Source organism: Saimiri boliviensis, chromosome 17 (assembly GCF_048565385.1).
Source record: "Saimiri boliviensis isolate mSaiBol1 chromosome 17, mSaiBol1.pri, whole genome shotgun sequence".
In the NCBI taxonomy this organism is placed as follows: Eukaryota; Metazoa; Chordata; class Mammalia; order Primates; family Cebidae; genus Saimiri; species Saimiri boliviensis.
In genome coordinates this window covers 63,020,813-63,035,398 of record NC_133465.1, presented here as the reverse complement: position 1 = coordinate 63,035,398, position 14,586 = coordinate 63,020,813, and the positions used below count along the sequence as shown (strand labels likewise).

At 50.6% G+C, this 14,586-nt stretch overlaps 1 protein-coding gene across 2 annotated transcripts in view; it reads left to right on the top strand.

The window, feature by feature from the left end:
- The window catches only part of SDK2 (sidekick cell adhesion molecule 2), a 317,714-nt gene that overhangs the window by 272,304 nt on the left and 30,824 nt on the right, over positions 1–14,586 (top strand). For both annotated transcript variants that reach the window (XM_074388917.1, XM_010342476.3), the window contains one exon: positions 11,921–12,107. In XM_074388917.1, coding sequence (XP_074245018.1) covers positions 11,921–12,107 — 187 coding nt within the window. The remainder of the gene's footprint in view (positions 1–11,920; positions 12,108–14,586) is intronic.

Here is a 14,586-nt window from a genome sequence, read left to right as displayed (position 1 = left end):
AGCTAAACCACGTCCACCCCCTCCAGCCTCCTAAGGGCAGGCTGAGCTTAGGCTCCAGAAACCCCCGCCATGCCTCGGCTCGTACCACCTCTGAGCAGCACACACCCCTCCCGCCACCCCCCAGCCCCATACAACTTCAGACCACTCCAAGGGGCTTCTGGCCCCGTAATTACAACATTGATACTAATCCGATGGCCAGTGAGCAAAGGATCGCTGCCTAGTATTTGGAAATCTCTGTTTAAAAATCATTTCTAGGATAGGCGCAGCGGGTCACACCTGTAATCCCAGCACTTTGGGAGTCCAAGGCGGGTGGATCACCTCGAGGTCAGGAGTTTGAGATTAGCCTGGCCAACATAGTGAAACTCCATGTTTACTAAAAATACAAAAAGTATCCGGGCATGGTGATGGGCGCCTGTAGTCCCAGCTATTTGGCAGGCTGAGGCAGGAGAATCGCTTGAACCCAGGAGGCAGAGGTTACAGTGAGCCAAAAATGCGCCACTGCACTCCGGGCTGGGTAACAGAGAGAGACACTGTCTCAAAAAAAAAAAAAAAAAAGAAAGAAATTAAAATTAAAAATCATTTCTGGTGCTACCTACCTGTGGTTGTTCACACCTGTAATCCCAGCACTTTGGGAGGCCAGGGATTGCTTGAGCCCAGGAGCTGGAGACCAGCCTGGGTAACAGAGCGATACCCTAACTCTACCAAAAAAAAAAATACAAAAATCAGTCAGGTGCAGTGGCATGTGCCTATAGTCCCAGCTACTCTGGAGGCTGAGGTGGGAGGGCTGCCTGAACCCGCGGGGCAGAGGTTGCAGTGAGACACGATGGAGCCATTGTACTCCAGCCTGGTAACAGAGTTAGATGCTGTCTCAAAAAATTAAAAACAATCAGGCCAGGCACTGTGGCTCATGCCTGTAATCCCAGCACTTTGGGAGGCTGAGGCGGGCAGATCACAAGGTTAGGAGTTCAAGACCAGCCTGACCAACATGGTGAAACCCCATCTCTAGAAAAAAAAAAAAAAAAGAAAAAAAAATTTTTTTAATCATTTCTAGGTTGTGGACAATGTCCTGTGCTATGATAGAATCCATTTTCTCCCCAGTATTCACAAAGCCCTTTGGAACTCTGAGATCTTTATGAAAGGCCCATGAGGCTGGGAGGATATGGGTTTTTATGTTCATTACACAAATGAGGAAACTGAGTTTCAATTTAGATGACCTGGTGAGGTCACAAAAATAGAAGGCAAGCCGGGCACAGTAATCCCAGCTCACACCTGTAATCCCAGCACTTCGGGAGGCCAAGGCAGGCAGATCACCTGAGGTTGGGAGTTCGAGACCAGCCTGACCAACATGGAGAAACCTGCTAAGAATATAAAATTAGCTGGGCATGTTGGTACATGCCTGTAATCCCAGCTACTCAGGAGGCTGAGGCAGGAGAATTACTTGAACCCAGCAGGCGGAGGTTTTGGTGAGCCAAGATTGTGCCATTGCACTCCAGCCTAGGCAACAAGAATAAAACTCCATCTCCAAAAAAATAAATAAATAAAACAAAAAAACAGGGCAGGCAGCAGAGTCAGATTCCGAGTCTGCCAGCTCTTACCCCACAAGGGATGGAGAGGAAGCACTGTCCACATGAGCGCTAGTGGAAGTGGATTTAAAAAGGAACATAAGCCACTGAGCCCAGCCCTTCACAATCCATTTAAAATTTCAAACCTCGGCTGGGTGCGGTGGCACATACGTGTAATCCCAGCACTTTGGGAGGCCAAGGCAGGCAGATTACCTGAGGTCAGGAGTTCAAGACCCGTCTGGCCAACATGGCAAAACCCTGTCTCTACTAAAAATATAAAAATTAGCCAGGCGTGATAGTGGGTGCATGTAGTCCCAGCTACTCGGGAAGCTGAGGCAGAAGAATCACTTGAACCCGGGAGGCGGAGGCTGCAGTGCATCAAGATCACGCCACTGTGCTCCAGCCTGGGCAACAGAGCAAGACACCATCTCCAAGTAAAAGGGGAACATGTCTGCCTGGCTGGAGCAGCTGGAACACATAGCTGCTTACTGTATCCGCCTCCCACACCAGTGTCCAGCTGACTCTCACTCCCAGTGGTTGGATGTTACTGCAGAGAAGAGCCCCAGTGCCAGGGGCTAAGTGGGCATTAGGAGAGACGCAAGGTGCCTCATCCCACAGGTTGAAGGAGTGTCAGCAAAGGGAAAGAACTTACCCAGGTCACACAGCTGGTTAACATAGGTAGCCTGATTTGGGACGGAATCCAGCATGGGAATCTCGTTCCATCTGGGGTGAAGGAGGAGGAAGGAAGGAGAACACCCCTCAAGGCTCAAGGCGTTGCCCAGGAGCACCAGCTGGGAAAACTATTGCCCTGCTCTATGCCTCCCATGGGAAAAGAAAGGGGCCAGGGCTGTGCCAGAAGCAGTTTGGCAGCCACCAGGCTGTCGAGTTAATATACAGACCCAGGAAAATGTGTGGGCGCACACCACCATACAGAATCCAGCAGATGTCTACGTGTTCCAGAAAACATGACCTATATCTGAGCGGCAACTGTGGACATGAACAGAGAAAGCGCTGCCTCCTGGACATGTGATGACCCATGTGTGGACATCAACATTCATGAGCATCAGTGATGTATTAACTTCATCAACCAATGAGCACCGCGGAGCGGATACTGCATTCCAGTCACTGCACACGGCTGGAGCGTGGAGTACATTCATGCACATCCTGAGAGCTCCAGTCTTTCCGTTGGTCAATGACACATGTTTACTGAGCGGTTACTGTATGCCCAGCATTGTTCTCAGAGCTGGGAATACGGCGGTGAGCAGGGACACTGCGAGCTTAGATGTTGGGGAGAGAAGACCATCAATGGACAAAAGAAATAATACTGCCAGTTGCGGGTAAACGAAGCAGGTTAGGGGAGAGCCAGATCCATGGGGAGGTTTGAATTTTTTGTTTGTTTTGTTTTGTTTTTTGAGACGGGAGTCTCGCTCTGTCACCAGGCTGGAGTGCAATGGCGTGATCTTGGCTCACTGCAAACTCTGCCTCCCAGGTTCAAGCAATTCTCCTGCCTCAGCCTCCTGAGTAGTACTACAGCTGCGCACCACCAAGCCCAGCTAATTTGTTTTTTGAGATGGGAGTCTCGCTCTGTCATCCAGGCTGGAGTGCAATGGCATGATCTTGGCTCACTGCAAACTCTGCCTCCCAGGTTCAAGCAATTCTCCTGCCTCAGCCTCCTGAGTACACTACAGCTGCGCACCACCAAGCCCAGCTAATTTTTGTATTTTTAGGAGAGACAGGGTTTCACTGTGTTAGCCAGGATGGTCTCAATCTCTTGATTTCATGATCTGCCCGCCTCAGTCTCCCAAAGTGCTGGGACTACAGGCATGAGCCACCATACCTGGCCTGAATTTTTTTTTTTTTCCCTGAGACGGAGTCTTGCTCTGTCGCCCAGGCTGAAGTGCAGTGGCGTGATCTTGGCTCACTGAAACCACCACTTCCCAGGTTCAAGCGATTCTCCCACCTTAGCCTCCCAAGTGGCTGGGATTACAGGCACCTGCCACCATGCATGTATATTTAGAGACAGCTAGTTTTTGTATTTTTAGTAGAGACAGGGTTTCACCATGTTGGCCAGGCTGGTCTCCAACTCCTGACCTCAGGTGATCTACCTTCGGCCTCCCAAATTGCTGGGATTATGAGCCACTGTGCCCAGTTGAGGCTTGAAATTATAAATGGGTTGTTAAGGGCTGGGCTCAGTGGCTCACAGCTATAATCCCGGCACTTTGGAAGGCCGAGGTGGATGAATTGCTTGACTCCAGGAGTCCAAGACCAGCCTGGGCAATGTGGTAAAACCCTGTCTCTACAAAACGAAAACAGACAGCAGCAAAATTAGCCAGGTGTGGTGGCACATGCCCGTAGTCCCAGCTACGGGGGAGGTGAGGCGGGAGGCGTGCTTGAGCCCAGCCTACTGAGGCTGCAGTGCGCAGTCACTGCACCATCGCACTCCAGCCTGGGCAACAGATCAAGACCCTGTCTCGAAAAAGAAAAAAAAAAAAATAGGTTATTAGGAAAGGACTTAATGAGAAGGTAATATTTGAGCAAAAACTGGAATGAGAACAGGGCACAAATCTTACGGATCCAGAAAGAGAGAAAAGACGAGCAAAGGGCTCAGGGTACACAGGTGCTTGGGGTGTAAAGAGAGCCTCCTGTGTCCCCAGAGAGTTGCGGGAAACATACCGGGAGGCTTTTCACTCTGAGTGGAGGACTGTGACCCATAGAGGGTCCCACTGGCTGCTGTACTGACCATAGTCTGAACTGGGGAAAGCCCAGAAGCCATTGGGAGGTGTCTGAACCACCCAGGTGGGCCGCAACGGGTGCTCAGACCAGGAGGGTGCAGGGTGAGAAGCAGCTGCACTCGGCTAGTCCTAACAGCAGAGCTGGTAGAATTTATTGACAAATCAGGCCAGGCGCAGTGGCTCACACCTGTAATCCCACCATCTTGGCTCACTGTAAACCTTTACCTCCCAGGTTCAAACGATTCTCCCACCTCAGCCTCCCGAGTCGCTGGGATTACAGGCACCTGCCACCACGCCCAGCTAATTTTTGTATTTTTAGTAGAGACAGGGTTTCACTATGTTGGCCAGGACGGTCTCAAACTCCTCACCTAAGGTGATCTGCCCTCGGCCTCCCAAATTGCTGGGATTACAGATATGAGTTTGCTGAGGCCAAGGCAGGCAGATCACTTGAGGTCAGGAGTTCGAGACCAGCTTGGCCAACATGATGAAACCCATCTCTACTAATAATACAAAAATTAGGCCAGGCACAGTGGCTCACACCAGTAATCCCTGCATTTTGGGAGGTTGAGGCGGGCAGATCACCTGAGGTCAGGAGTTTGAGACTGGCCTGGCCAACATTATGAAACCCCATCTCTATTAAAAATACAAAAAATTAGCTGGGCATAGTGGTGCACGCCTGTAATCCCAGTTACTCAGGAAGCTGAGGCGGGGGAATCACTTGAACCTGGGAGGCGGAGGTTGCAGTGAGCCGATATCGTACCACTGCACTCCCGCCTGGGCAACAAGAGCAAAACTCCATCTCAAAAAAAATACAAAAATACTGGGTGTGGTGACACGTGCCTGTAGTCCCAGCTACTCAGGAGGTTGAGGCAGGAGAATCTCTTGAACCCGGGAGGTGAAGGTTGCAGTAAGCTGAGATTGCGCCACTGCACTCCAGCCTGGGCAACAGCGAGACTCCGTCTTGGGGAAAAAAAAAAAAAAAAAAAATTACTGACAAATGGAACATGCAGTGGGAGAAATGGGAGGTAACAAAGACAGACCCCGTGGGATGATGGAGCTTCCACTTACAGAGCAGGAAAAGACAAAGCTGGTGAGGGAGGAGGCAGGGGAGACGTAGGGATTCTGGTTCCAGACGTGTTTGGTTCGAGACGTCTGTTGGACATTCGAGGGAGACACCAGAGTCGGAGATGTGTGTCTGGAGTTCAAGAGAGAAGGATCAAACCAGAGGTGTGAATTATAGCATCCTCAGCATGTGGATGCTGCTGAAAGCCAGGAGATTAGACAAGGAGAGAGAGAGAGAGCAAAAGAAGGCTACTGATTGAGCCCTGAAACCAAAAAGTGAGTGATGTCTCAGAGCTCATGGGAAGAACCTCTGGAATGGAAGAAAATATTTGCAAAGCGTATATCTGGTTAAGGGGTTAATAGCCACAATATATATATGGAACTTATACAACTAACGGGAAAGAAAATGGGGCAAAGGACCTGAAAGGACATTTCTCAAAAGAATATATATAGGCCGGGTGCAGTGGCTCACGCCTGTAATCCCAGCACTTTGGAAGGCCGAGGCGGGCAGGCCACCTGAGATCAGGAGTTCGAGACCAGCCTGGCCAACATGGTGAAACCCTGTCTCTACTAAAAACACAAAAATTAGCTGGGCGTAGCAGCAAGCACCTATAATTCCATCTACTTGGGAGGCTGAGGCAGGAAAATCACTTGAACCCAGGAGGCGGAGGTTGCAGTGAGCCAGTATCATGCCACTGCACTCCAGCCTGGGTGACAGAGCGAGATTCCATCTCAAAAAGAAAAAGAAGATATACTCATGGTCAGCAGGTATCTGAGAAGATGTTCAGCATCGCTAAACATCAGAGAAATGAAATCAAAACCGCAGTGAGATATCCCATGACTCCTGCACAAATGGCTGTCATCAAAAAGTCAAGAGATAAGTGTTGGGGAGGGTGTGGGGAAAAGGGAAGCTTTGCAAACTGTAGGTGAGAATGTAAATCAGTACCGCCTTTGTGGATAACGGTATGGAGGTTCCGAAGAAAACTAAAAATAGAACACCAGTGATCCAGCAATCCTACTACTGGGTGTTTATCCAAAGGAATTGAAACGAGGCTCTTGAAGAGCTATCTACAGTCCCATGTTAATTCCAGCATCGTTCACAGCAGCCAAGATGTGGAAATAGCCTAAATGTCTGTGAACGGATGAATGAATGAAGAAAATGTGGTTTATACACAACGGAATACCATCCAGCCTCGAAGGGAATCCTGCTGCTGGCAACACCCTGGGTGGACCTGCAGGAAATTACACTAAATGAAATGAACCGAGCACAGAGAGACAAATATTGCATGGCCTCACATATACGTGGAATCTCAAATAATCAAACTCATAGAAATAGGGTGGAATTGTGGTTGCTGGGGTGAGGGAGTGAGGGAAGTAGGGAGGCCGTCACAGAATACAATGCTTCAGGTAGGCAGGATGAATCCAGTCTGGATCTAATGTACAGCATGGTGATGAGAGTTAATGATGCTATGTTGTACATTTGAAATTTGCTTAGAAGGTTCTTACCGCCAAAAGATGATGAACATGTTAATTAGTTTGATTGTGGTAATCACTTCATAATGCATATGTATATCAGAGCACCGTGTCATATATCTTAAATCCATACAGATTTTTTTTTTTTTGAGATGGAGTCTCACTCTGCCACCCAAGCTGGTGTACAGTGGCATGATCTCCACTCACTGCAACCTCTGCCTCCTGAGTTCAAGCAATTCTCCTGCCTCAGCCTCCTGAATAGCTGGGATTACAGGTGCCCACCACCATGCCCCGCTATATACAGATTTTATTTGTCAATTATACCTCAATAAAGCTGAAAAAAGGCTGGGCGCAGTGGCTTAAGCCTGTAATCTCAGCACTTTGGGAGGCTGAGGCAGGTGGATCACAAGGTCAAGAGATCGAGACCATCCTGGTCAACATGGTGAAACCCCGTCTGTACTAAAAATACAAAAAATTAGCTGGGCATGGTGGTGTATGCCTGTAATCCCAGCTACACAGGAGGCTGAGGCAGGAGAATTGCCTGAACCCAGGAGGCGGAGGTTGCAGTGAGCCGAGATCGCGCCATTGCACTCCAGCCTGGGTAACAAGAGCGAAACTCCATCTCAAAAAAAAAAAAAAAAAAAAAAAAAAAAAAAAAAAAAGCTGAAAAAAGAAAAGAAAGAGCAGAGAATTGGACATAGTAAATGGCAGGTGGTGACTATAAGGGTGCACTCCCCTGCCTCGCTTTGTCTACATAAGGCATTTATTCATCCAGCAGATATTTATTGAGCACAGTGGGTGTGCCAGCCATGATTCTAGGTGTTCGGGTCCCAAGGGAGCCACATGGCCCGAAATGCCACCCCTGTAGGGTAAGCATTCTGGCAGACTCCTGGTTACCCATCAGAGTGCACTGCAGCTCAGCGGTGTGCCCCGGGGGACCAGGATCTGGGCTCAGTCCATTTATGTCCTTTGCACAAGTGTCATCCCTCTCACTGTTAATCATCAGTTCACAGGGTCTGCAGAATGCAGCCCACGCAAGCAACATGCACCTGCTGGGGTGCCTGGTTTATGAAGATAGCTGTCCCTGGGTCGGCCCCACCCACCCTCACCCAAGAGCAGGAGTGCAGTCACTGGCCCTTCCTCTCCTCCACCTCTCAAGTGGACAGCTCCCACAGGCAGGGCAGAAACGCATTCCGAGATATGTTTCTTCTTTTCATGCCTTCTCCTGTCCTCATTTTTTTTTTTAAGATGGAGTCTTGCTCTTTCACCCAGGCTGGAGTGCAATGGCACGTTCTTGGCTCACTGAAGCCTCCACCTCCAAGTTTCAAGTAATTCTCTTGCCTCAGTCTCCCAAGTAGCTGAGATTACAGGCACCTGCCACCACACCTGGCTAATTTTTGTATTTTTAGTACAGATGGAGTTTCACCATGTTGGCCAGGCTGGTCTTGAACTCCTGACCTCAGGTGATCCACCCACTTCGGCCTTCCAAAGTGCTAGGATTACAGGTGTGAGCCACCACACCCAGCCTGACCTCACATTTTCTTCCAGTTGTCACCTTTTTCTTTGGCCCCTTTATAGGAGAATCCCTCAAAAGAATCTTCCATACTCACCATCTCCAATTCCTCTGTTCTCATTCTCCCTTGAACCTGCTCCAAGTCGGTTCTTGTCCCCGCCACCCCACTGAAGCTCTTCCTGACAAAGTTGCCAATAATTCCCACGTTGCTGGTATCCAGTCAAACTGCAGACTCAACCTGCCTGACTCAGCAGCTGTGTTTGACACGTGGTCCCTCCTTCCTCTCAAAGTGCTTGCTTTTCTCAGCTTCCCTCCTTGGCTGTTCCTCCCCACCAACCACGGAATGCCGGAGGCCCCCAGGAATCAGTCCATGACCCTCTTCTCCATCTAAAAGAATCCATTCATTCTCCTGGTATGCACTCATGGAAGAGCACCCGTGTGCTGATAATGATTGACTTTTAGCGTCAGCCATGACCTTTCCAAATCCAACAGAAACGTCATTTACTGTTGTAACCCCATTACTCTGAATGCATGAGTGAATGAATGATTTCATAAATGACGGCCTCCGCTCTCACTTATCTACCCATATAGGAAGAATCTGCTTTTTATTTTATTTTATTTTTTTAGACAGAGTCTTGCTCTGTCACTCAGGCTGGAGTGCAGTGGTGCAATCGTGGCTCACTGCAACCTTTACCTCCCAGGTTCAAGCAATCCTCCTGCCTCAGCCTCCCAAGTAGCTGGGGCTGTAGGCATACACCATCACTCCTGGCTAATTTTTTCTATTTTCAGTAAAGATGGAGATCTTGTCATGTTGCCCAGGCTGGTGTCAAACTCATGGGCTCAGGAGATTCTCCTGCCTCGGCCCCCAAAGTGCTAGGATTACAGGCATAAGCCACTGCACCCAGCAGAATCTGTTTTAGAAAAGGGGAGAGGGCCAGGTGCAGTGGCTCACACCTGTAATCCCAGCACTTCAGGAAGCAGAGGCAGGAGAATCACCTGAGCCCATGACTTCAAGCTCAGACTGGGCAACATGCTAAGACCCTCATCTCTACAAAAAAAAAAAAAAAAAAAAAAAAAAAGTAGCTGGTGTGGTAGCAGTTGTGTGTAGTCAGAGCTACCTGGGGTTCTGAGGCAGGAGGATTGCTTGAACCTGAAAGTCATGGTTACAGTGAGCTGAGATCATGCCACTGCACTCCAGTCTGGGTGAAAAGTAAGACCCTGTCTCAAAATAAAATTAAAGTAAATAAAAAGGGGGAAAGGGCCAGACACAGTGGCTCATGCCTGTAATCTCAGCAGTTTGAGAAGCAAAGGTGGTTGGATCGCTTGAGACCAGGAGTTGGAGACCAGCCTCGGAAACATGGCAACACCCCATCTCTACAAAAAATGGAAAACTTAGCTGAGTGTGGTGGTGCACACCGGTAGTCCTAGCTACTCAGGAGGCTGAGGTGGGAGGCTGGCTTGCACCCAGGAGGTGGAGGCTGCAATGAGCTGTGATCGTGCCACTGCGCTCCAGCCTGGGCAACAGCGTGAGACCTGTCTCCAATAAATAAATAATGGGGAGAGGGATTGGAGAACAGCAAGGATTTCATGGTAACAAGATGTCCTAACTGCCACTCACACCTGCCAGTGGGGACTCTTTTATTAGCTCTTTCTCGTTTTATGGGCTTCCTCCAAGGAAACAAGAAATTGAAAAGCCGGTAACGTGCAGAAATCTCATCAGCCAGCAGAGGGCGCCAAGTGACCTTCAATTCTGCACGTGGGCCAGGCCCAACGGCCGCTGTGGCTAGTCCTGGAACTAGTATCAGAATCTTCCATAATTCGCTGGGAAGTGTTAACACCCACTGCATAGGAGGTGACTGAAAACACCCTAGAGCGCCGGTTGTGTTCCCGGCCTAAAACCTGCAGCCACGAAGAGCCTTAGGAAATTGGCTAAGTACCTGGGTGAAACCCTTAGGGCCTGCACCCGTCACGCTGACCCCAGGAAGTGTGTGTTCTTAACCTCACTGAATGTATAACAAAACTGCAGCTCCCAGAAGTCACCTGGCCAGTCCCACTGCTGTACACGGTGCAGCTGGGATTCAGCCCCTGCTCCTGCCATCCTCTGAGCCAGCCTCATTCCTGTTAACCAGTAGCTGCTAAGGCAGCAGGCCTGGGGTGGCCCTGAGACCCTGCATCCCTCACCAGCACCAGCCCCAGGTGACGTGAGGCCACCAGCATGTGCGTCACACTCTGTCTGGGTAGACTCCACGCTGCCTCATCTCCCCAGCTCAGCTTCCCATAGGATGGATTTGCTTTACTTCTCCAGGAACCATACTGAGCACTGATATGCCAGTGCTGTGCTAAATCCTCCAGGCATGATGGGAAACAAAGACACCTGGGGCCATGCCCTGGAATTTACTGTTCGGCAGAGACCAGGGTCTTGGCAGTGAAAAGGCAAGTTTCGGAAAGGTTTTTAAAACAGTTCTTGGCCAGGTGCGGTGGCTCATCCCTGTAATCCCAGCACTTTGGGAGGTGAGGCGGGTGGATCGCCTGAGCTTAGGAGTTTGAGACCAGCTTGACCAATATGGTGAAACCCCATCTCTAATTTTTTTTTTTTTTTTTTTTTTTGAGACGGAGTTTCACTCTTGTTACCCAGGCTGGAGTGCAATGGCATGATCTCGGCTCACTGCAACCTCCGCCTCCTGGGTTCAAGCAATTCTTCTGCCTCAGCCTCCCGAGTGGTGGGGACTACAGGCGCGCACCACCATGCCCAGCTGATTTTTATATTTTTAGTAGAGAGGGGGTTTCACCATGTTGACCAGGATGGTCTCGATCTGTTGACCAGGATGGTCTCGATCTTTTGACCTCGTGATCCACCCGCCTCGGCCTCCCAAAGTGCTGGGATTATAGGTGTGAGCCACTGCGCCCGGCCTTCTAATAAAAATTTTTTTAAAAATTTAGCTTGGCGTAGTGGCGGGCACCTGTAGTCCCAGCTACTCGGGAGGTTGAGACAGGTGAATCACTTCAACCCAGGAGGCAAAGGTTGCAGTGAGCTGAGATCGCACCATTGCACTCTTGCCTGGGCACTCTGGTCTGAACGAGAGGGCCATCTAAAAAAAAAAAGAAAGAAAAAAAAACAGTTCTTAAAGACTTTTTTTTTTTTTTTTTTTTTTTTTTTTTTGAGATGGAGTTTTGCTCGGTCACCCAGAATGGAACACAGTGGCACAATCTTGGCTCACTGCAACCTTCACCTCCCGATTTCAAGTGATTCTCCTGCCTCAGGCTCCCAAGTAGCTGGGATTACAGGCGCCTGCCACCATTCGTAGCTAATTTTTTTGTATTTTTAGTAGATACAGGGTTTCACCATATTGGCCAGGCTGGTCACGAACTCCTGACCTCAAGTAATCCACCTGCCTCAACCTCCCAAAGTGCTAGAATTACAGGTGTGAGCCACCGAGCCCAGCCTCTTAAAGACTTCTCTACTGTTTTCTAGGTGACTCACAGCAATGAAAGTGTCTCTTAGACTCCAGGTCAACAGGGGCAGGAGGGACACTCAGTGCCCCTGTCTTCCTCACTCCTATGGTCTTCTGTCCCCACAGATTTATTTCTGGGAAGCCCAGCGGCAGAACCTCACGGAGCGGGTGAAGACACTTTTCCTGGCTGAGAACAGTGTGAAGCTCAAGAACTTGACCGGCTACACTGCCTACATGGTCAGCGTGGCTGCCTTTAACGCCGCTGGGGATGGGCCTCGGAGCAGCCCCACTCAAGGCCAGACCCAGCAAGCAGGTGGGAGAGGGGGCTCCAAGGAGGGGTGGGTCAGCCATGGCTGGAGGCATGGGGAAGGGGTTTGCGAGAGGGCCCACCCATCATCTGGGCTCTTGGGAGGTGTGGACGCGTCTGCCTTATCCTATCCCCCTAAGGATCCCGGCGTGGTGCCCAAGTGCCTGGAGACACCCTCCGGAGTGGGAGAGCCCATGCTCAGGAAAAAGAAACTGTTCCCATAAGCCCTGAGAAAGCCCACATCTCATGCCTGTCCTCCCCACCCTTCACCCTGCCTTGCAGAGGGACACCAGTACCCCAGCCCCTCCCAGCCAGCCTACTTCCGTTCCCTGCCTTCTTCCCACCTGCCTTTCCTCTCTCTCTCTGGCTTTGTCCATTCCACAAATACTGAGTGTCTTTTATGAGCCCACTCCGTGCTAGAAGCTATGGACGCAATGGTGAGACCAACAAGCCAACAAGGTCCCTGCCCTAGTGCCGGGGACAGGTCACAAGCAAGTTGATGTAAATACAGACGGGGGTCAGGACAGGCGATCTAAGGGTGAAGGGGTGGGTGGATGACTCTGGATAGGTTCACCCACAAAGGCCTCCCTGAGAAGGTAAGATTTGAATGAGAGGATGCCAGCAGGGACCGGGCACGGTGGCTCACGCCTGTAATCCCAGCACTTTGGGAGGCCAAGGCGAGTGGATTGCCTGAGGTCAGGAGTTCGAGACTAGCCTGGCCAACATAGTGAAACCCCGTCTCTATTTAAAATACAAAAAATTAGCAAGGCGTGGTGGTGGGTGCCTATAATCTCAGCTACTCTGGAGGCTGAGGCAGGAGAATCACTTGAACCCAGAAGACAGAGGTTGCAGTGAGCCAAGATCCTGCCTGGTAACAAAGCAAGACTCTGTCTCAAAAAAAAAGAAAAGAGAGAAGAGGCCAGCCATGGGTTGTCAGGAGGTAGTAGAGCGTGTTTGGGGTTCCAGGCAGAGGGAACAGTGGGTGCTAAGGCCTGGAGGCTGGAGAGGAACCAGGGAACATAGAGAAAGCCAGGTGGCTTGCAAGAAAATGGGGTGAGAGCTTGGGCTGGGGGATTGGGATTGGGGATTAACTATAATAAGAACAATGGGCCAAGAGTGGTGGCTCACACCTGTAATCCCAGCACTTTGGGAGGCTGAGGTGGGCAAATCATTTGCGGTCAGGAGTTCGAGACCAGCCTGGCCAACGTGGCAAAACTCAGTTTCTACTAAAATACAAAAATTAGCTGGGCGTGGTGGTGCACACCTCTAATCCCAGCTACTCAGGAGGCTGAGGAAGGAGAATAGCTTGAACCCAGGAGGTATAGGTTGCAGTAAGCTGAGATTGCGCCACTGCACTCCAGCCTTGGTGACAGAATGAGAATCTGTCTAAACAAATACAAAATAAAACACAATGGGAAGCCATGGGAGAGCTTGAGCAGTTGAGCAACAGGGTCTGGTTTATATTTTGAGAAAAGTGCTCTGGCTGCTGGCGGAAGATAGCCCGGCAGAGTGGAGAGAGTAGAGGTGGGGAGGGGAGATCAGGAGGCTAAAGGGAAGTGCAGAGGAGAGGGCGCTGGTGAGAATCCATCTGCCCGAGTGCAGAGCGAGCCTGGCAGTGTGTGTCCAGCGCTCCACTCAGGCACTGTTGCACTTGAGCCTCCCAGAAGCCCTGGGGATGGTGGGGGCAGGTGGAACCCTCATTTCCCGATGAACCAGGGTTGCCCAGGAAGATATGCTAGGTATCCAGGGTCGCCCAGCTGGTCACTGGGGGAGCAGAGGCTGGAACCCAGGATTTCTGAGAGAACCAAGCGTTCCATCCTGGTGGTCCTTTGGTCCCAGCCTCCTCTGAGCGTCTTGTTCAACCTGCTGCTTCCTATGCTGTTGGTGACGTGTGGCCTTTAAAGAGCTGCAGAGGGACCAGGTGTGGTGGCTCATGCCTTTGGGAGCCACCAAATCCCAGCACTTTGGGAGGCCAAGGCAGGCAGATCACAAAATCAGGAGTTCAAGACCAGCCTGGCCAATATGGTGAAACTCCGTGTCTGCTAAAAATACAAAAATTAGCTGGACATGGTGGCACGTGCCTGTAATCACAGCTACTCATGAGGCTGAGGCAGGAGAATTGCTTGAACCCGGGAGGTGGAGGTTTCAGTGAGCTGTGATCGCGCCACTGCACTCCAGCCTGGGCGACAGCTCGAGACTCCGTCTATAAACAAAACAAAAAAAAGCTGCAGAGGGCACACCTGTGGAGTCAGTTCCTCATTACGACCCTCTTTGGGGACAAGCCCTGGCTCCCAGGGAAGCCTTTCCCTCCACTGCCCCTGGGTTCTGGCCGGGGCCAGGCTGACCACGCGCCGCTGAACCTGCACGTCTCTCCGTCCGCCCCTGCCTGTCCCGGCAACTCTCTCGTCAGTATCATCTGCCGGATGCGAGCCCCAGGGAACCCGAGGCTTCCGTCACTGCAGCAACAGGACAACTTGTTCTGTCC